The sequence below is a fragment of the Cenococcum geophilum genome, assembly GCF_001692895.1.
Source record: "Cenococcum geophilum 1.58 unplaced genomic scaffold K441scaffold_66, whole genome shotgun sequence".
NCBI lineage: Eukaryota > Fungi > Ascomycota > Dothideomycetes > Gloniales > Gloniaceae > Cenococcum > Cenococcum geophilum.
Window position 1 is genome coordinate 807,226 of NW_027137624.1, and position 21,515 is coordinate 828,740.

General features: G+C 43.8%; 6 protein-coding genes across 6 annotated transcripts; 2 read left to right on the forward strand and 4 right to left on the reverse strand.

The window, feature by feature from the left end:
• Nucleotides 1–7,618: 7,618 nt before the first annotated feature.
• On the reverse strand, nt 7,619–9,158 carry K441DRAFT_310126 (uncharacterized protein). The gene has a single exon (XM_067641092.1). It carries the CDS (start codon nt 8,752–8,754, stop codon nt 7,975–7,977), a length of 780 nt encoding a protein of 259 aa, XP_067498087.1. The 5' UTR covers nt 8,755–9,158; the 3' UTR covers nt 7,619–7,974.
• A 2,127-nt stretch (nt 9,159–11,285) lies between these two features.
• On the forward strand, nt 11,286–12,698 carry K441DRAFT_700492 (WD40 repeat-like protein; the record flags this gene model as incomplete). Its single annotated transcript, XM_067653254.1, has 3 exons — nt 11,286–11,570; nt 11,617–12,021; nt 12,148–12,698. The coding sequence occupies 3 exons, from the start codon at nt 11,286–11,288 to the stop codon at nt 12,580–12,582; spliced, it is 1,125 nt and encodes a 374-aa protein (XP_067498088.1). The 3' UTR covers nt 12,583–12,698.
• Nucleotides 12,699–13,290: 592 nt separating this feature from the next.
• K441DRAFT_668993 (uncharacterized protein) lies at nt 13,291–13,966 on the forward strand. The gene has a single exon (XM_067650087.1). The coding sequence runs from the start codon at nt 13,384–13,386 to the stop codon at nt 13,774–13,776; it is 393 nt and encodes a 130-aa protein (XP_067498089.1). The 5' UTR covers nt 13,291–13,383; the 3' UTR covers nt 13,777–13,966.
• K441DRAFT_310153 (uncharacterized protein) lies at nt 13,907–14,473 on the reverse strand. The gene has a single exon (XM_067641093.1). It carries the CDS (start codon nt 14,380–14,382, stop codon nt 14,038–14,040), a length of 345 nt encoding a protein of 114 aa, XP_067498090.1. The 5' UTR covers nt 14,383–14,473; the 3' UTR covers nt 13,907–14,037.
• Nucleotides 14,474–14,565: 92 nt separating this feature from the next.
• K441DRAFT_681796 (uncharacterized protein) lies at nt 14,566–15,684 on the reverse strand (the record flags this gene model as incomplete). Its single annotated transcript, XM_067651511.1, has 3 exons — nt 14,566–15,106; nt 15,171–15,475; nt 15,535–15,684. The coding sequence occupies 3 exons, from the start codon at nt 15,682–15,684 to the stop codon at nt 14,566–14,568; spliced, it is 996 nt and encodes a 331-aa protein (XP_067498091.1).
• Nucleotides 15,685–16,508: 824 nt separating this feature from the next.
• K441DRAFT_310179 (uncharacterized protein) lies at nt 16,509–17,364 on the reverse strand. The gene has a single exon (XM_067641094.1). It carries the CDS (start codon nt 17,122–17,124, stop codon nt 16,621–16,623), a length of 504 nt encoding a protein of 167 aa, XP_067498092.1. The 5' UTR covers nt 17,125–17,364; the 3' UTR covers nt 16,509–16,620.
• Nucleotides 17,365–21,515: the final 4,151 nt, after the last annotated feature.

Sequence of the window (21,515 nt, forward strand, 5' to 3'; positions counted from 1 at the left end):
GGGGCAGGTATATAAAACTATATAGCAATTTAACTTTATTAGGAAGTATAGTATAAGCGGTAGATAGGGTAAGATAGGCAATTAGGATACTCCTATATGCGTATATATACGCGTACAGGAGTCTTAAAACAGCGACCTAAAAGGTACTTTTTCTCCCGTTAATGTAGTACGGATACTATCTAAAGTACTACCCCTTACGTCTCCCTACGGAGGTTTTTTATATCTATATTACGGCAGTAGTCTATATAGATATATAAGAGGACTATATTAGATATAAAATAATAATTAATAATAATAATATATATATACTACCCACCTAAATAAACTTAGATCCTTCCTCTTTATATTAAAATATTATATATATCCGCGAGTAACTATTATACACCTATATCTAAATTAACACCTTATATTTACTTTATTTTTCCTATATCTACTATAGCTTTTAATCTACCTCTATTAAAGCCATATAATATTAATTTTCTACTAAAAAACTAATAAGTAATTACTGCCTACTATATATAAAATATAGCTCTATAGGCGTAAGTATAGGTAATAAGTAAAGGTAGTAGTAGCTAAATTATTAGCGACTTAGTTAATTAAGGCATAAGTATAGTAAGAGGGACGCGCAAGCCTATAGGATTAGTAGTCTATAAATAAGGATTTAAAGCTAGAGAAAGGAAAAGGGATAAAGGGTGGCGCCCCTTAAATGTTATATATAATCCTATAGTTACGTAACGGCAACTATATAAAACTGTAAAACTATCTATAATTATCCGCTATAATCTACTAATATCTACTAGTTTTCACTAGCGCTATAATATAAATTAGTTTATATACTACTTTATAAGTTACTATATAATTTAATTAATTGTTAGCGACTCAGTCAATCGAGGCACAAGCACGGTAAGAGGGACGCGCAAGCCTGTACGATTGGTAGTCTATAAACGAAGATCTAAAGCTAGAGAAAGGAAAGGAGAAGAAGAGCAGCGCTGGTCAAAGTAGGGTTCTTTTTATGCGGTCTTCTAGTCACGTGACCGCGAAGTTCTGCCAAGTTCTGCCAGGTTCTGCCAGTGCTGTAACATTACCCCCCCCTCCGCAAAAGCCTGCCCTTAGGCTTTATAGTCCGTATTATGCTTATAGGGCGTTCTTATCTTTATATTCTTCCGGTAGCTTATCGTCTTTACTATACTAGCACTCTATCTACTTATCTAAGTACTTTAGGGGTCCTAGTTTATTAGGGTAGCGGTTATAAAATTCTTAAAGCTTATAGGGACTGCTAATAAAGTTCTATATAGGGTACTAGGTAGGATCTAGGTTATAACCTTTCCAACTAACGCGGTACTTTAGCGTTTTCCTTACTAGTTTACAGGCCAGTACTTCTTTAATTTCCCATTCATTGTCGCTATTAACTTAAATTGGTAGGGGAGGTTCGTTCTTTTGTCTAGGCAATAGGTTATTTATAGCTTTCTATAACTTATTCGGCGAGAAAACGGGGTAAACCTTAATTAAATCTGGGAGCTTTACTTTATATAAGTTACCTATCTTCTTAAAGACCTTATACGGTCCCGCCATCTAATAGTCTAGCTTATGGCTAGGCCGTTCCGTCTTTTAGTTCTTTATTATAACCCAGACCATATTACCTACGGTAAAGTTAGGTTTGCGCCTATACTTATTTACCTACTATTTTATTAATTTCTGGGCCTTTTTTAGATTTATACGGGCTATCGTCTAGGCTTCCTCTAAGTGCTTGGCGTACTACTAGGCTTCCTTATAAGACAGTTTCTCGCATACGGTCCGTAGTCCTTCTAGTCTATCCTAGTTAAAGCTTATTTAGGGTAAATACCCTATTTTTAGTTAGATAGGTGCAAATTCCATAAAGTTATAGGGTAAGGTCGCCTGGGCGTAGTCTATTAGGGGTAGCAGTTCGCCCTAGTTATCCTAAAAGTAGTTAATAAAAGGCCGGAGTCTCTAATCCAAATATTAATTTACAATCTCTGTCTAGCCGTCTATTTAGGGGTGGTATGCTATAGAGAGCTTTAGCCTAATACTTAGGATCTAGGTAAACTCGTTCCAGAAGGCTAATATAAATTACAGGCCGTAATTGGATATAATAGTATCTAGTGGTCCGTAAATACGGTAAACGTAGTAGATATATAGTTAGGCCGCCTCCTTAGCATCAATATTCTTATAATAGGGAATTAAAAATAGGCGCTTGCCAAAGCGGTTAACTAGAATTATAACTATATCATATCCGTCGCAGTCTGTTGGTAGCTTATAGAAGTCTATAGAGATATACTACTAGGGGCGGTTAAGTATCGGGAGAGGTTTTAATAATCCTAGGGTCTTATTTTATGGAATTATAGATCTACGGCAGCTATCGCAGTTCCGTATATAACGGTTAATATCTATAATTATTCCGGGCCAGTAGTAGCGGTCACCAATAATCTTATAGGTCTTATTTTTTCTAGGGTAGGCCGTAGAGACCTAGGCATAAGCTTTAGCAATAAGCCGGGTCCATAAGTTCTGTTCCTTGGTTACTACTAGCTATTCCTAGTGCTTAAGTAGTCCGTTTTCGAGAGACCATGGGCTAGTAACGTTCTTTGCCTTTTTATGGTATTTCTATAGAGAGGGGGTCGTTCGGTTAGCCTATAGTAGTTTATTAATAAGGTTAAGTTTAGAGGAGTTAATAGGATATATCTCGGCGCCTGAGGAGTCCGTGCTTAGTTCTGCCTATATCTGGGGGTTAAGGTGTTCTAGTTATAGTAGCGTCTAGGTCCATAGTGAGATCTTCGCAGCCGTCTGGTTATCTAGGTCTTACTCGCGCCTTATAAGAGCGTCCGCACGGTTCGTAGCGCCTGGTCTATATATAATTAAGAAGTTAAACTAAGATAGGGTATCCGCCTAGCGTGCCTACCGGGCCGTAAGGGCCTTAGTTGTTATAAAGTATTCTAGGGCCTTATGATCTAAAACTACCTTAATCGGCTTAGGGGTCCCCTTTAGCTGTGTACGCTAGTGCTAAAAGCTAGAGATAATAGCCAGCATTTCTTTATTATGGATGTGGTAATTCAGCTCGGCATCTATTATAGTCTTTAAATAGTATATAATAGGGTGCCACTTTCCGTCTGGTTGCTTCTAGGAAAAAATACTAGCTATCGCGCTGTTTAAGGCATTAGTTTTTAGTATTAAGGGCCGTTCTAGGTTAAAATAGGCAAGTAGGGGAGCCGATACTAGCCGTTTCTTAAGCTTATTAAAGGCCTGCCTATATATAGCGTTAAAGTAGAAGAGCTAGTTTTTTCTAGTAAGACGGTTAAAAGGCCGGGCGATCCTACTATAGTTCTTAATAAAGCGTTAGTAGAAGTTACAAAACCTTAAAAAGGATTATACCCCCTTTACGGTCCGTAGGGGTGCCTACTAGTTAATTACGGCCGTTTTCTCTAGGTCGGTTTTAATTCCGTCCGTACTAATAATAAAACCTAGGTACTTTATACGCTTAATACTAAACTCTAACTTCTTAATGTTAACCTAAAGGCCAGTCTTGCGGAGCCGTTGTAGGACTTTATAGACGTGCTCCTCGTATTCTAGCTCGTTCTTAGAGTAGATTATAATATTATTTAAATAGGCCGTATAGAAATAGTTAAGGTAGTTAAAGAGTATATTGTTTATATACCGCTAGTACGTAGCTAGTCCGTTGGTCAGTCTAAAAGGGAGCACTTTATATTTATACGTTCCGTAACGGGTCTAAAATATAGTAAGATCTTTAGACCTGGGGTTTATCCTAATTCGGTGGAAGGCCTAGCGGATATTAAGCTTTATAAAGACCTTAGCTCTACTTATTCGGGCCAGAGTCTTATTAAGTAGGGGCAGCGGATAGCGATCCTTGTGGGTTATATTATTTAGCTTATGGTAGTTAATATAGAAGCGGAGTCCTCTATTTAGCTTTTTAATAAAGAGAATAGGTAAGGTAAAAGGGGCTTAGCTAGGCTCAATAAAGCCCTTATTTAGGTTATCAATAAAATACTGCTTTGTGGCCTATAATTTGGTAATAAACTGCTTATAAAGGGGGCTAAAGCTAAAGGTGTTTTCTTTGCCCTGCTTAATCTCAATCTTATAGTTATATGGTTGGTGAGGTGGAAGTATATTAGACGCTGCTTTAGAGAATATGTCCTTGAATTTCTAGTGTTAATAGGGCAGCTTTTATTCTACTAGTTCCTCATCTATAAGCTTACTTTTTTATCTACTAAGCTCGTTTCCCTTTTCCTTAATTATTTAATTAATTTCGTATAAGCTTATTATAAAGGCGACAGTATTAGGCTAAACTAAGTTCTGGTAGAATCCTACGGCACTAATGTAGCAGACATTAACTAGTGGGAAGTCCGCTAGTTTTCTTACAGCCGTTTTCCGGACCGTATTTTGCGGTCTAGGGTTTATAATCTTTCTTAGCTCCTATTCTATCTTCCGTAGGTTATCCCTCTAATCTATTAGTTTAGTATAACGTCTAACATCCCTTACTATTCTTCGTGGCTGTATAGGGCCTAAGCTCTCTATAGGGGGCTTTTCTGGGTCACTACTAACTTCCTAGGTCTTTAATGCGGGTGGCGTAACATAGGTAGTCTAGGGGCAACGTAGTATACAGATCCGTTGCGAATTAAGCTATATATCTTTCTTAAAGGCCTAGTTCCTACGCACAGCATTAGCCTAGTAAATAGTATTAATCTAGGGCCGTATGAGGTTTTCCATTGTAATACTAATTTCTTTTATAAAAAAAGGGGTTAAGGGTAGGGTTTCGGGCTAGGTAAGCCGTCTACTCCGTATATTAAGCTATAAGCCTAAATAGGCTAGCTATTTTCGCCCTAAAATTATATTATAGCTACCTAGGTCTGTAATAAGAAAGGGGGCATTATACTACCTTCGTCCGTTGATACGGAGGTAAATCTACAAGATAGTTATAATAGGTGGTCCTATCCGCCCATTATACCCGCGGATAGGAATTAGTTTAGGTAGTTCTTTAATAGGTATATTTAGAAAGTTAGCTAGCTTTATAGTATACTAGGTGTCTATTAAGGCAAAGGCATTTACTCTAGAGTTAGCTAAAGCAGAGGTTAAAACTTAGTATCTATTACGGAATAAAGTATAAGGGATAGTATAGCTTCTTCTACTAACTAGCCAACCTAGATTAATATCTAACATATTAATCCCTTTTAACCCTAGAGAGGAGTCTTTCTCTAGGGTTCCTCTTTTTCTAACTCTATACTATCCTCCTAGATTAATAGAACCTTGTCCGCTTTCGCGTTTATTAGGCAATCCCTTATATAGTAACCTTTCTATCCGTAAAAGAAGCAAGCTCCTTAATTACTAAGGGCCTATATATAGGGGTTACTATATATAGGCTAAGCATTCGCCGGACCTATGGTAGGGCTGGCCGTATGGCTAGCTATTAAATTAGCGGTGGGCTGTATGGGTGGTGCTGTGGGGGTTACTGATCGTGCCGGGGCATTGCGGGCCGTTCTTATATTGCTTATAGTCTAATTTAAAGGGTTTCTGGCTTTATACTATTCGGCGCGTGCCTTAATTCGGCGGAGGCCTTAGTTAATAGCTAAGCACTAGTCCATAAGTTCCTTTAGCGTCTATATAGTAGTAAAAACTAGCAGTACAGCTTACTACAGGTCTAGGGTAAGCTTATTAAATAGGTCTAGCATTAGATCTTCCTAAGGAATTTGAGCCTAGCTAGCTAGGTGTAGAAAATAGGTCTAAAAGGCCGAGAAGGTCTCTATCGTTTTTATATTTAGGCTTTTATAATTAAGTCGGGCGTTCTATACTTTAAAGGGGTCCTTATAAATAGAAGACAGGTAGACGATCATCTCTTCTTTAGAGAGGAAGGGCTCTGCCGAGTCCTATACGTACCGCGGACGTAGGTGCGTCTATATATCCCCGCCGGTACGGCCAAAGATATAGGCCATTTTAGCCTAAGTGGTAGGGAAGTAGTCCGTATTAACTTTAAGCTTATTTTATAATTAAAGCTTCTAATTATCAAATATAGGGTCGGTTCCGTCTATAAGTAATAGGGGGTCCGTAACCTTTACGGACCGCGACAATGCTAATACTATACGTTAGGCTAGAGCCTTAAGGACTATAGCAAGTCTCTAGGTGTCTAATAATTCCTTATTAGGTGTAGGGGGTTCTCTAGCTTTAAGTAGCTCTTGAAGTCGTTTAATTTCGGCATTAGCTACTGCGAGCTCCACTTAGGAGTTTGAGTTAGTTACTGTTTTACTATTGGAGGTATTTAAGGGTCCTGCGGCTGCTTTGCCGGCTACTATATTTCTTGGCATCGTGGTACGGTTATTAGGGTAACCTCTGGTAGGATTCTGCAGGGGTTCTGGTCTGTATATATTCTATAGGTCTTGTTATTCTTTTCTATTCTTCTGGTTCTAGTAATATTCTTTAGGTCTAATTCTATATTCTGTTCTGGTTTGTAGTCCGTAGATATATTTAAGTTCCTTCTTAGGAAGAAAGGGTAGTTAAGCTTTAGATAATGTTAGCGACTTAGTTAATTAAGGCACAAGCACGGCAAGAGGGACGCGCAAGCCTATATAATTGGTAGTCTATAAACAAGGATCTAAAGCTAGAGAAAGGAAAGGAGAAGAAGAGCAGCGCTAGTCGAAGTAGGGTTCTTTTTATGCGGTCTTCTAGTCATGTGACCGCGAAGTTCTGCCAAGTTCTGCCAGGTTCTGCCAGTGCCGTAACATTAATTAACTTAAAAGTAAATAATACTAACGTGTCTGTAGGCTTATTACAGCAGTAGTGGTTCCTAAAGAGATTAAAAAGTAAGGTAGTAGAGCATTATAGGTAACTTATAGATAACTTATAGGCGAGTCTTAAAAGGCAAAGAGACGGATTATAGGGTTTTCTTAAATGGAGTTTTCTCCCTATATATATAAGGAGTAGTCTATATTAGCCTAATAGGAATCTAAATTAGATATTAAGTAATAAATAATAATAATAATATACCTATTTATTAAATAAATGAATATTTATATCTAAAATATTAATAAGCTTTTATAAATAAATAAATAATATATTATTTAGAAGTATAAGATAATATAAGATATTTAATTACGCTATTATAGCTCCTATTAATGTCTATATAGTGGGCCTATATAGATATATATATAAGAGGGAAACTATATAGCTATCTGTTGGGATTACGGTGGGGGGGGGTTTTGGTATCAATTGTATTCGTCTTTTTCTTTCTTCTACTTCTATAGGTAGAATTTGATAGACCTCCTGATCCTGAGCTCGCTTAGCTCACGTGATCAACCCAATTGGTTACAAGCAAACGTATCCACTGTATCGTAAAACCTTATTCAGACACTGGCAACAACTAGGAAATAAGAAAAGTGGTAAATAAGTCCGTAGTCTCTATTCCTGTTCCCTTGCAAATTCGGTCCAAAATACCTCTGCCTTAGGGTCGTCGTGATAACTAGAATAGGGTTCTATATCGAGGTAGAAGTTAGAGGCTCCCTGATCCTCAGTATCGCCATTACTGCCCTCAAAATCGGAGATATATTAACGTATTCTCCGGTCCCTTTCATCCTTTATATGGTTTGTAGACCAATATCCAGATCTGCTGCATATAAAGCACTTTTTGCCCTTATTGCGGTGTTGACGGTTAGGGGGGTAGTATCGTCGGTCAGGGGGGTGGTATCGTCGGTTGGTATAGAATGATTCAGTCTCTTATTCTCGTTTGCCGTACGTCGCGATTAAGGATTTAATGTCACTAATAAGGCCGGCGAGGGTAGTAGCGGGTCGAAAGCAGGCTGGTTTGCAAGCTAATACGTCTTGGCACGCAGTAAGGAGCTTATTATAGAATGTCGTGTCATTTTGAAGGTCCTTTGCTAGCCCACGTTGTAGTTGCCACATCTCGTCGATTAATACCTGAAATGCTTGGCCTATATTAAGTCCTTTTTGAGCAGTAACTTATTTAAGCGTAATTGCATTCCATTTTGATAGGATATCGCGTTTATATTCGTCGCCTTCGAAGTATAATTTAAGGCCTACGCATACGTTCTCGAGGTTAAGATCTTTAAGGTGGGTAAAGTAGTATTTGAGAGCAAGGCCGCGGAGCATAGTAGGAATAGCAATGGTGTACGCTTGCTTAGGGACGCCGGCTCGGAGGCAGTAGTTTTGGAAGATCTCAAACTTGAAATCAAAGTTATCTTGTTCGCTAGAGTATTTGACTTCGTCCGTGTAGAGCTTAGCTAAGTTGGTGATCTCTCTTCCGAAGCTTCCTTGTAGGGCGAGCTGGTCTGTGGCTGGGGTAGTTTGAATGGGAGCAGTCGATAGTAGAGGTGGGGTAGGGTCGTCGGTAGGGTCGTCGACAGGGTCGTCGGTAGGGTCATCAGTAGGCCATTTTGAGGGAGTTGGTTCATGAATAGCTCCTAAGAGGCCGTCTGCAATTGACTTCCTTGCCTCCTTCCGTACGTATACTCTATTTTCACGGAGGTAATCCCTGATCTTCTTCAATCGATCCTTGCCAAGATTATTAAGTATATCCCTCGTAAACGACTCAAAATCGTCGACAAAGCTCTCCCATAGGTCGAATCCCTTCCATCCATTCTCCTTGTATATCGATAATCGCCAATCGACGAATGCTTCGACTTCCTTGATATCGGTTGCGGTCGCATCAATTCCGGTCTTCCATTTTTCAGTATCTATCGCGGAGGTAGATTTTTCAGTATTCATCGCGGAGGTAGCCATCTTTTGGTTCCGCAGTTGATTCGATTCGACAGTCGGACTAGAAGCGTGGAAACACCCACAAACTAATCGTTCTGAAGGCGTGATGGACGCAGGTCAGAAGCGCGAGTAACCTCACAAACTGGCCTTTGGGCTTAGCAAGCAATACCTTAATTCTTAGCCTTCGACAAGAGGTCTAGAGAATCAGACAGTGCCTCTCTTCGTTATACCTTGCTGATCTGTGCAGCACTGATCAGTGTTGGGATTACGGTGGGGGGGGGTTTTGGTATCAATTGTATTCGTCTTTTTCTTTCTTCTACTTCTACAGGTAGAATTTGATAGACCTCCTGAGCTCGCTTAGCTCACGTGATCAACCCAATTGGTTACAAGCAAACGTATCCACTGTATCGTAAAACCTTATTCAGACACTATCTAAAGCTAGATAAAACCTCTGTTTAAAAGTATAATAAGGTAAATTTAATACCTAAAATTTATATTTATTAGCTAGGTAGTTATATATTTTTAATTAAACGCTATTATACTATATAGAGGCTCTGTATATATGTCGGTATCACCCAAGTGCACTTGTATGGCCTATTAACTGATGAATTGTTTCTTGTCTAATAGGTAAAGAAAGCAGAGGATCGTAAGGATCGCGGTGCCTAAGTAGGGGGTTGATTAGTCACCATAAGGATGACTAATCAAAGACACGTAACCACATAACCTCTGTCCATATATTCCGACAATATAAAAGCCCTATAATCGCGAGGTCCTACGTATAGAGACTCTATATAAAGCTCTGCACTAAGCTCTATATAAAGCTCTATATACGGAGGCTCTGCACAAAGCTCTGCACGAAGCTTTATACAAAGCTTTACACAAAGCTCTATATACGGAGGCTCCGCGGGAAGCTCTGCGGAGGCTCTGCATAAAGCTCTGCACGAAGCCCTGCACGAAGCTCTACACGAAGATCTACACAAAGCTTTATATAGAGTCTCTGTAGTAGAGCCGTCATACGCAGAACCGTTGTACGCAGAACTGTCGTACGCAAAGCCGTCGTGCAGAGCCTCCGTAAGCAGAGCTTCGTGCAGAGCTTCGTGCAGAGCTTCGTGCAGAGCTTCGTGCAGAGCTTCGTGCAGNGCTTCGTGCAGAGCTTCGTGCGGAGCTTCGTGCGGAGCTTCGTGCGGAGCCTCTGTAGAGCTTCGCGCAGAGCCTTCGTAACGGAGCTTTGCGCGGAGCTTTGTGCAGGCAAGAAATTAAAATACTATTATAAAAACTGCCAATCTATGCCAATAATTTATGTAATCTTTCTTTTTAGAATAAGTATACTTCTATTATAATAATTTAGTCTAAACTATTGCCAATATTTAATATTGGCGCTGCAAATATTGGCAAATGCCGATATTTTATTGGCTGAATATTCGCTTATTGAAACCCACGCTGATTGCTCGTACTGTAGCGCACCACTTCTCGAAAGAGGGACAACTTGGAGCCAGCTTCTTCTTTTCCAAAGGCGGTGGTGATCTTGGAAATGCCTCAAAGTTTGTACAGACCCTCGCAATCCAGCTTTCCCATTACAAATCTGGTATCGCCGAACGCATTTACAAAGCCATCGTCGCTCATCCTGGTATTGATCAAAAAAGAGATTTGTGGAAGCATTTCATAATCGGCCCGTTGTCCCAAATCGAAACGCGCACTCCTGCTCATCCTTGTTATCGATGCGCTAGACGAATGCGCCAATCAGGACGATGCACAATTAATCCTTCAGCTTTTTGCAGAATCAAAGGAGGCTGGCAACATCAAGCTACGAATTTTCGTTACAAGCAGGCCAGAGCAGCCAATTAACCTTGGATTCGGGTCCATGGGCGGTTCGACACATCGTGATATAGCTCTTCACAGCGTGTTTCAGGACGAAACAGAGCGGGATATTTCAGCTTTTCTGAAGCATGAACTCGGACTAGTCAGTAAAGAGCGTGGTCTTTACCCAGATTGGCCAAACAGCAAAGACTTAGAGAAGCTTGTGCGGAAAGCCAATGGGCTGTTCATCTATGCTGCAACTGCATGCCGTTTCATAAGGGACAGAAATTTTCGTCCGAGGAAGCAATTGTCACTACTTTTAAAGGACAATCCTAGTCATAACTCACAGACGGCCGAGCTTGATGAGATATATATGCAGGTTTTGAGGCATTCAGTTCTAAGTGAGTGCCACCCACGCGATCAGCCAATGGTTCTAGAAAGGTTCCGAAAAGTCGTGGGATGAATTGTCATCTTGTTTAAGCCATTGTGCGTAAGAAACTCGTTTCTTCTGCTTCAAACGGGAGAAGGAGGAGAAGAAGAGGAGGAAGAGGATGAGGAGGAGAGGGAGGAGGAAGTGAAAATCACATTATCTCCGCTCGGATCGGTTTTGGACGTGTCGAACCTTACAGAAGTCGCTCCTCAGCTACTTCACCCATCCTTCCGCGACTTCCTTCTCAATCCAGAATGATGTACTAACTCTCAGTTCCGGGTTAACGGCAAAAAAGCACACAGATTTGACAAAGAACTGCCTTAAGGCCATGTCTAAGAGCCTGCGGAAAGAAATCTGCAATCTGAGATTACCAGGAATCCACACAAGTGAAGTTGATCGAAGTAAGGTTAAGCAGTATATTCCTGCAGAGCTGCGATATGCTTGCTCTTATTGGGTCCATCACTTTCAAGAGAGCGACCTTAGCCCTCCTCTTCTCGAGACAGTTTATAAATTCCTCAAGCAATACCTCCTTCGCTGGTTTGAAGCGCTCGGCCTATTAGGGAAAATGCAGGAAAGCATTTATATGCTATCGACTTTACGGATTCTGGTCCAAGTGAATATCCCTTTCATGATGCGCGTACTTGCTAACATTAGTTCAGACTTCTCACCACAAAGCACTGTTCGACTTGGTCCATGATGCATACCGATTTGGTATGACGAATCGTTCTACTATCGAGCAGGCGCCACTTCAGGCATACTGTACGGCTCTTATATTCAGCCCATCTAAGAGCAAGGTCCGGGAGCTTTTCGAAAACCAAGTTCCATCATGGATCAAAGTCAAGCCGTTAGTCCCAGAATGCTGGAACTCGCTGCTGCAGACGCTCGAAGGCCATTCGGACCCGGTCACGTTAGTAGCGTTCTCGAGCGACGGCCAGAAGATCGTGTCCGGATCCAGTGACAAGACTGTACGGGTATGGGACGCAGGGTCGGGGTCGCTACTGCAGACACTCGAAGGCCATTCGGACTTGGTCACGTCAGTCGCGTTCTCGAGCGACGGCCAGAAGATNGTGTCCGGATCCAACGACAAGACTGTACGGGTATGGGACGCAGGGTCGGGNTCGCTACTGCAGACACTNNAAGGCCATTCGGNCTNGGTCNNGNCAGTNGCGTTCTCGAGCGACGGCCAGAAGATTGTGTCCGGATCCAACGACAAGACTGTACGGGTATGGGACGCAGGGTCGGGATCGCTACTGCAGACACTTAAAGGCCATTCGGGCTCGGTCTGGCCAGTAGCGTTCTCGGGCGATGACCAGAAGATCGTATCCAGACCCAACGACGAGACTGTACGGGTATGGGACGCAGGGTCGGGATTGCTGCTGCAGACGCTTAAAGGCCATTCAGGCTCGGTCACATCAGTAGCGTTCTCAAGCGACGGCCAGCTTAGGAGTTTAAACGTTAACGACCGCTGGATAACATATTGTCAAAAGGGAGTGATTTTGCTCCCAGAAAGTCGTCGAGTTGAGACACTAGCCGTGCATAGCAATAGGGTTGTGATAGGGTCTCGTTCAGGCATTGTGACTATCCTAATGCTTAACTTGGATGAAGGATGTTATATTGATCTCTAACCCTACCCACGATCTCAAAGACCTTGGAGTAAGCGGTCGGCTTATATATAGAGGTCCGTGTTTTTATAGATATAGATATATATTTTAATACCTCTATTTTATAGAGAGTCTAGGAGGCTCGTCGATTACTATATATGTTTCTCGCATCTTCTAGCTAGTTATATGATATTAGTAACTGATCACTGATATGTAGGGATCAAGGGTAATAGGAGTCTAAATCTTATGATGAAATACCAAGTAATAAAGTTGCATGCAATATGGCACTCGGTATTTAAAATGTAGTGGATAGTAGGGTAGATTCCTCTAGATTTGGCGTTAAATTTCTTTTTAGCCCTCGTTGGTGGTAAAGTGCTTCGGAGTAGGAAAAATTGGGTATCTAGGTAAATTCTTGTATAACGCCAAGATATATTAGCTATATCTAATGCAAATTTAATTTCAAGCCTGGTCTTTCCCGTAAAGACCGATAGCCATAGCTATACGGCAAGTTACTTCATATGCAAGAGCTTGACAAATTGGTCTACAGCGCCAGGAACGGATTCCTGAGGGTAGCTCTGTCCAAGCCGATCGCGTTATTCAGGGCAAGCCTCTAAAGCTTTAGAACCCCCAATTCGAATCGTTAATCATTTATAACGTTTTCAAGGGCATCTTATTTCACCTCTACTGTATCGGCTAAGGAGAACAAGCCCTTGCTGTCGATGAAGTAGCTATCCTCCCAAACTACGACTGGAACAGCGCTATCTAGACGTACCTCTCTCATTCCAAACCGCATTCCACACCCACAGACCTTAAAACTTTCCAAAGATGTTGCCTGACCAATCCCCTCCCCAGTACCACCACCGCATAAAAATACACACCCTTGACGCCGCTCTGACCCTCACCCTCCTTGCCCTCATCCTCACCATCCTCCGGCACCAGTATCTCCACCTTCCCGGCCCCGCAACATTACGATCTTGCTCGTGCCATCCGCGACGCCTACCCCGTCCTCGACATCACGTTCCTTTACTGCGAGCTCGAACCCCGCTCCTACGGCATCCCCTAGACGCTACGCATCTACTTCAACGCCGCGTGCGCGCGCCCTACCATGCCCATCTCGCACGACTTCGGCATCATGTGATTCTGCCGCTCCCCAGGGCACGCGTTCGCGCTCAACGACTCGGCGAAGAGGATGGACACGCTCCCGCTGTGCTGGACTAACTACACCGTCCCGACGGAGACAGCAAGGCATGTGTGGCTTGGCAGCATTGAGACGGGGGGCCGGGTTCGCGTTTTACGCGCTCGGCATGCTCGGCGCGGCTGTCGTGCTGGTGGTCCGGTTCGTGCGGTGCTGCGAAGGGCCTGGAAGAGAGAAACGGGGTGGGACGGCGCTGGTTATGGGGGTGGCGGGTGCGGCGGCGCTGTGTGATCTAATTGCGTCGGCGTATCTAACGGCCGCGGGCGAGGAGCGCGGTTACGGCTTTAAGTAGTGGCCCTTGTGCATACTATATGGGCCGGCGGTTGGCAGCACGTTTTTGGGGTTAGCGTGGGGTGCAGTAGGCAGCCGGAGCGTTGCGGCGGGCTGTTAGGGTGGCGGCGGTGCGTTAAAAATCGGATATAGGAGTGGGAGGATGGGATAAGAAGAGAGTTGGTTAGAGGAGCACCATCGCCATATAAGAGAGGGTTGGGTCGGATGGTTAGTGTGCATAAGTCGGAAAAAGGGGAAGTTTCTACATAATTGGAGATGATAAGACAAACGGAGGAACGGGCTTTGAGTGAGAGGGAGAGGCCGCCAAGATATGAGGCACCAAGAGAATGAAGTAGCATCACGAACAGAGGTGCACAATTAGAGTAAGCGACATGCGTGATTCGGGTATTGGGACTCCACTATTCCCATCATGACGAGGGTACGACACATAGGAAACCCTGAGTGCTAGCCAATCCTCGACGCCGCGAAACAAAACAATATTGCGCTTTGTCGGCCTCGTACATCCCACTTTCTGGCGCCACTTATCTGTACTGCTGCCCACCACTTAACTCAGCCGCTCCTGTATGCTGGGTCGAGCTATAGGACATTGTACTGCGCTGCATCGTACTCTGCTGCGTTGAACCATGTTGTATTGAATTATGCTCTGTTGAACTCAACTCCGATACATTATATCCTCCAGTATGCTGTGGGCTCGCCAGTTCCGCAGTATTGTAGGCATCTGATGTAGTTGAAAGTGGACTGATCCCACCAATGTCGCGGTTAACTGGAGACGGCGCTTGTGTGTACGGAGTCGTAAATTGAGGCGGGGCGGGCTGCTGAGTAAACTGAGGCTGGTTCGACTGGTTGAGTTGGGGCTGGTTGAACTGGGGCTGCCCATTGGCCTGTCCGTTGGGTTGTTGGGTTGGTGCGGTGTGAGGTAGCGCCTGTGGCTGTGGCTCAACCTTCTCCAGAGGTACAGCGAAGCCACTGGAGTAAACCGGAGGGGGCATGGATGGGGCTCCAGATAGACGATGACGATTCAGATGGATGCTGAATATTATAAGGACGACTACCCAGAGAACGCTAATCACATTGTCAGTCCAGGTTCTCCATCCCTCCACTAAAATCGACGGTTAAAAATACTCACAATTCGACAGCACCAAAGAAGGCACCAGCGGCCAAGGCGCCGTAATAGGCGCCGTATGTTGTAACTCCTCTCTTCTCCAGCCCGCTGAGGTCACGCTTCCCATATGTGCAAGACGAGCCGAAGAATGGGTCGTAGCTGCACGAGATGTTCCACAGAGCAGCGAGATTTGCAACAAGAGAAAATTGTACGATCCAGAATATGACCATCCAAATATCAAGCGCGAGGAAGGCCCACATGTTGTAAGCTTTTGGTGTTGCGGTGGATGCCACGAGCATGTAGATGACGACTCCGAGGGTGCAAAGGCACTAGATATGTATCGTTAGAAAATGTGTTAGACTAGGAAAGGGCAAATTTGATGACTTACGACAACGAGGGAGTATATGAGAACATTGTAGGCAATGAATGAAATGCCATAAGCATCGAGACCCAGGATGATGATGGCTAGGAAGAGCTGCGCAATGTGGAGGCCCAGAATCCAGCGTGGAACAGCCACGATATGAGGTTGAGGTTCCATTTCTGAGAGTATTCAAGGTAGTGTAGTATGAGTAATTATGGTTAATTAATAAGGAATCACAATATCTCGAAAAGAATATAAAATAGAAATGATCCGATGGTTTTCAGAGCCCGATCATAGCAAGAATGAGCTCGTACAAACCTTACAGCCTTGTGGGTGGGCATCGCGCTCCTTTTACCTAGACCCCGTCCTGTTTTGCATCTTCAGCTGGTCAATAGAGGCGCAACGCCCATATCCACCAGCGGTAACACGGTGCTCGAGCCAGGCTAAATCAATGTCTAGACGCACCAAAACTCGCCTAGCTCCCCGGTAAGGGGCCTTATGATACGGGGTTTTAGGCCAAGGCATGCAGCCTTGGGTCACAACATTGTCTTGTCGCATCGATTCCCCGCTCGTAATGAGAGCAATGGCTGGCTTCCCTTGAACGACAAGAAATTAGCGGCCTTGGTTTGGCGGCACGAGCCAAAAAAACCAGGGGAGGGGTTGGAGGCTAGGGTCGAGGTGTACACCACCTCGTCAATTCCGGTTGTTAGCGCCTTACTAGTGACGCCTCTCGGGCGGAAATCCTCATATAGATTAGTATGAGTTTCCCCGTCTTGGCAGCGAGCTTCAAAAGACCTCAATATCAAAAATTTATGAAGCTTTTTAAAACTAATGATTGTATGGTAGACTGCCTATATACGAATATTTCTGAAGTCACAGTAGCCAAATGAGTGTTAAAATTAACGCTTAGCAATTAAACGACTGTCTAAATGTCTCCTCTAAGCTCCTGATCGTCCTCTAAGCTCCTAATCGTCCTCCAAGATCCTGATCGTCCTCCAAGCTTTCTACTGTCCTCTACCACTTGGTAGGTCCCCCTTCTGCTTTAATTACTGCCTAAAGGCGTGCAGGCATAGAAGCAACCAGTTCCTTAAAGTAGCAGGCCTCCAGATTCTCCTATTTAGATTTAATGGCTGCTTGCATTGCTTCTTTTGTTAACGGGCGAGGCTTTTGCTTAGCCAATTGAGTCTTTATCAAATTCCAAACGGCCTTAATTGGGTTAAGATCCGGGCTGTTTGCTGGCCACTGAAGTAACTTAATATCGTCTTCCTGGAACTTAGCTATGGTAATACGAGCTTTATGACAGGGAGCTCCATCCATTTGTATAATTATTGGGGTACTTCCAAATTCGTGATTAGGGAAATATACGCTATACTCAGCGTTATAGAAGTCGTAGAATTCTTTAAGCTTTGGATAGATGTAATCCAGGAAGCCCTGCGCCGTAATATTGCCCCATTCTTCCTTGTTCCAAAATAGTAGAGGCCCTTTTTCTGCACCGCAGAATGCAGCCCATACCATCGTATGAGGTATATTAGTGAACTTAGGACGGAGGCAGTTAGGATGATATCGTTCACTAGGTCTTCTAATGACATAGAGCCGCTGGTGCCCACCACGATGCATAGCTGCCTCATCTGTCCATATAACTCTCTACTAATCCTCTTTTTGGAAGTAACGGTAAGCCAATGCGAATGCCAACTGGGCGCAACAGTGAGCTGCAGTAAGCCAGGGCTTTGCATGAGCAACGCAGCGTCAAAAGCCCTCCTTCTTAAGATATCGGGCGACTATAGAGTCGGAACAAGGGACTCCTGCGTGGAAGGAAAGCTCCGAGTAGGTAAGGCGACGCGCCCAAGTATTTGACTCTAGGAAATCAACTAGTCGACGCCGAATTGGCGAGCCGTATGTAAGAGCATTTCGATAGCCACCATGTATTGGGGTCTACGCTTTATTAATAATGTAGTGGACAGTAGAATATAGTTGCTTAACCAATGCAGTAATGCGAGAGATAGGTTCTTAAAGATAGCAATAGAGGCCTTTAATTGTGTATCTTAGGGAGTAAGGAACAAGCGCTCGAGCGTTGCTTTCCTGAAGCCGTTGGCGACGTTAAATACGTTCTGTAGCTCGCTCCTCCCGCTCCTGTTCCTCACGTCTCTCCCGTCTATTAAGACGGGCAATTGCTCGGCGAATGCGACGGTTGGGGGTGGTAGGCGTTGGAGTAGAAGAACTAGATGCAGCAGAGCGAACAGAGGGAGTATTCGGCACAGTTATATTACTAGGTAAGGAAGGAGTAAATAAGCCAAAGAAGCTTCCAAAGCTAGGAAGGCGCAGTGGAGCTTTAGGATCAGGTAAAGTAGGTTCTGGAGTTCCTTCCGTACGGGAAGGATCGTACCCAGAAGATGGCATGGTGGATACCTTTGAGGATAGAATCTAAAAGATTTTAGTTAGGACTTGTTGTAGGAATATGCAAATTTAGTATAAAAAGTGGTAAGGATGGTATTACCTTATAACAGGCGCAGATAAACATCTTTATACTTAAATCTGCAGAGCCATCCAAAGTCCCTTACGATCGCGCCAAGACTTAGTATTCACCCAAACTTAGAAACCTCATCTGTGACCACCGCCATCAATATCCGTCTTAACAGCGTGATCAATACATCTAAGGGCCTATTTCTAACTTCTGCGAAGTTACCTAGGACAAAAGCAAGCCATTTTTGAACTGATTACCGCCGGAAAGGTCATTCGGACGCAAGAGCTGGCAATTGTCGTGACAGAGGCTTGAGGAAGGCCGTAATAGAGGAGGAAGGTCGTGATAGAGGCTTGAGGAAGGTCGTGATAGAGGCTTGAGGAAGTTGAGGATTGTCACAAACAACGCGTCGGCGGCTTAGAAGAGGGGTAGGAAACTAGAAGACGTGTTGTTAGTAGACTTCCTGAGTCAGGTTCCTCACCGCGTGGAGCTCACCAATACACCTGATCACGATGCGGCTGGCAGAGGCGTCGAAAAGCTTCAAATTTGACTGTCAGGTGAGGTTGTTCGGCAGTCTCTTTCTGATATTCAGCTGCCAAGCCGGATAGACTGAATTCGTGTTAGTTGGTGGCTTAATCAAAAGCGCTAACAACCGGAATTGACGAGGTGGTGTACATAGAGCCTTGATCCGGGTTCATGAGGCTGAGACATTGTGACCTAGGATTGGTCAGGCTTGGAGTTGTTATTGTTGCTGTTGCACTGCTCGAACAGCTTACCATAATTAAGTGTAGTGCGAACTACTGAAAAAGCCGGGTTTGAAAGGTACACAGAGAGGATGGACGATAAACAAGCATGAGGAGGAGTGACACCGGCACGGGAGATCGCTGTTCGTCCATTGTAGACTAAGCCTCTTCGGTGAGACTGCCTCAAAAATAGCCTGGCGTCCCTAGTCAGGGGCAGAAACACCCCGCGGTAAACACTCAGCTTGTACGAGCTCCGGTTTCTCCCCCCAGGTGTGCGCGGTACGGAGGACGGAGCAAAAAGAGATTTCCACTTCCTTTTTGGGACTGGTGGCTACCCCCCATAAGGTCGCCAAGGTTATGGGAGCTCGCTCTGTCGCCCGACATCTAATTTCGCTTAAGCTTCGCCTAAGTTAGTATATAGAGCTAGCAGAATTAGATATAGTAGCCGCTAAGGGGGGGAAGACATCGCCTTACATTTAAAGCTATTCATAATATCTCTTCCTTACCAATATCGTAATCTTTATTCTAGATCATAGTATAACTCTTATTGTTGCCTCTATTAAATATAGCGCCTAATATACGCAAATAGCAATATGTTTTCCTTAAAATCCTTATTAACGCGGGCGCCACCAATTAACAGTGTTGTGTTTAAGCCAAGTGCTTTCACAGAGCTATTTAACAAATTTAACGGAAACTAGAGAGGTATAGAAGGACAAGATTTAGTCGTATACACTTTAGCCCAAAGAGTGCGCTAAGCTCTTAGATAATTATTATATTACTTTACCGACTTAATAAGGCACCAAATCTATATCTAGATAAAATGGCTTAGTATATATACAACAGTTTTAGAGTTATAGTAGGCCTATAAATAATTACTACAAAGTTAAGAGTCGCTAGCTAGAGTAGGAAGCTAGTAAGCTACATTCTAAATATATAGATAAGGAAATAACTTACTTATATATAAGGCTGTCGGTATCACCCGGGGGTACTGCAATTGCAATATAAGGTAACAGGTTCTTTGATTTATTCGTGTCTTTTGCAGAGGATCGTAAGGATCGCGGTGCCTAAATAGGGGGCTGATGAGTTACCGTAAGGATGACTAATTAGAGACATAACTACGTAACCTCTACTCATACAGACACTGGCGACATTTACAAAAAGGAAAGAAGGTAAGAAAGTATAAAGGAGAAGTATATAGGTTAACAGGTGCTCGGGGCAGTAATCGCGGATGTTCGAGTATTGCGAATATTACGGATATTGTAGACGTTGCGGATATCGTTGCGGATATTGCGGATATTGCGGATATCGTGAACATTGCGGATATCGCGGTGGAGACAGGTAGGCGCGTATAAGGTGTTACTGAGGTGTCCAAGCATTGTATAACGTTATTCCTCCTCCTCCTAGGTCTGGTTGCTGTTGTCGGGTAAATTACAATAGGGTATGCTGTTGTCGGCCAGGTTGCCGAGGGTCGTACTGCTGCTACTAGGCAGGCTGCTAAAAATTGTACTGTTGCTGGGCAGGTTATTGGGGTATAAATGCAACAGGTGTTTAAGGTGTCATAGGGGTATTCGTAGAGGGAGCTATAACATTTGTGGAGGGAACCGTAATATTCGCAGAGGGAGCCGTAACGTTTGTAGGTAAGGGGAGCTCGGCCGTAGGAAGGTTATTTGAGACAGCTGGAGCTGAGTTGTACCGTTGCTGGGCAGGTTGTAGAGGTTTGTACGAGCTTGGCTGCCGTAAATCCTTGGCTTTAGTTAAGGAAGAGGGTAAGGCTAGCGGAGCTTGCGTGGGTGGAGCTTGTGTGGACGGAGCTTGCGCGGACAAGGCTTGTATAGGCGGAGCTTGTGTAGACGGAGCTTACGCAAACGGAGCTTGTGCAGGCGGAGCTTGTGCGGATGGAGTAGCTTGCTTAGACGGAGCTTGCTGGGGTATAGACGCAACAGGTGGTTGAGGTGTCCTAGGGGTGGTGGTAAGTGGGCGTAATTTAAGACAATAGTTGATAGCATACAAATTAAAGGGTCCTTCGCTGTTGATATATAGCTGAATTTCTGCATCTGACCATTCTGTACGGTTGTCCTCGTAAGCGACGTCGTACAGTGCTTGCGGTACTAGCTTACTCTTTTTGTTAAAGACCCATACTCCATTACGTTAGAGTAGTTGTTTAAGTCTTTTGATTATAGACCTATCAGCTTCCTTAAATGTTTGTATCTCAAAATTATTAAAGTCCTCTTGGTATGAATCCCATAGGGTTTTATCCTTAAAGTTATAGCTAGTATACTTATTAATTTTAAAGTAAATATAATTGGTAATATCCTCTGCAGTAGTCTCGTTGGTTAGGGTGATTCCGTTGGCCTAGTTCGGACGTTGGGTTCTTATGTCGGACATAATTAGCTAGCGTAGGTTGTGGTTTAGGTTATAGTGTAGGTTGTGGTGTAGGTAGGGGTGTAGGTAGGGGTGCTGCTAACGCTGCTGGGTGTACTAGCGCTCAGTAAAGAGGTTGTACTAGGTGTTGATTTTGCGTGGTGGACGCGAACCGAACGAAGCCTTAGAGGAGTCGGTTCTTTGAGTTCCCAGGGCCTATACAGGAAGGGTTCTCCTTAGTAAACGCGACGTAATTGACGGGCCTTAGTAGGAGCGATCGCGTGGTGTCTCTCTTGGGTATTAGGGGTACTGGCACTTAGTGAAGAGATCGTACGGGGTTAATTTGCATAATGGACGCGAACCGAACGAAGCCTTGGAGGAGTCGGTTCTTTGAGTTCCCAGGGCCTATACAGGAAGGGTTCTCCTTAGCAAACACAACGTGGTCA

Excerpts from the sequence above, each read along its gene's own strand:
- K441DRAFT_310179 (XM_067641094.1), bottom strand. The coding sequence starts at position 17,124 with ATGCATCGTGGTGGGCACCAGCGGCTCTATGTCATTAGAAGACCTAGT.
- K441DRAFT_310126 (XM_067641092.1), bottom strand. The coding sequence starts at position 8,754 with ATGGCTACCTCCGCGATGAATACTGAAAAATCTACCTCCGCGATAGAT.
- K441DRAFT_310153 (XM_067641093.1), bottom strand. The coding sequence starts at position 14,382 with ATGCTACTTCATTCTCTTGGTGCCTCATATCTTGGCGGCCTCTCCCTC.
- K441DRAFT_668993 (XM_067650087.1), top strand. The coding sequence starts at position 13,384 with ATGTTGCCTGACCAATCCCCTCCCCAGTACCACCACCGCATAAAAATA.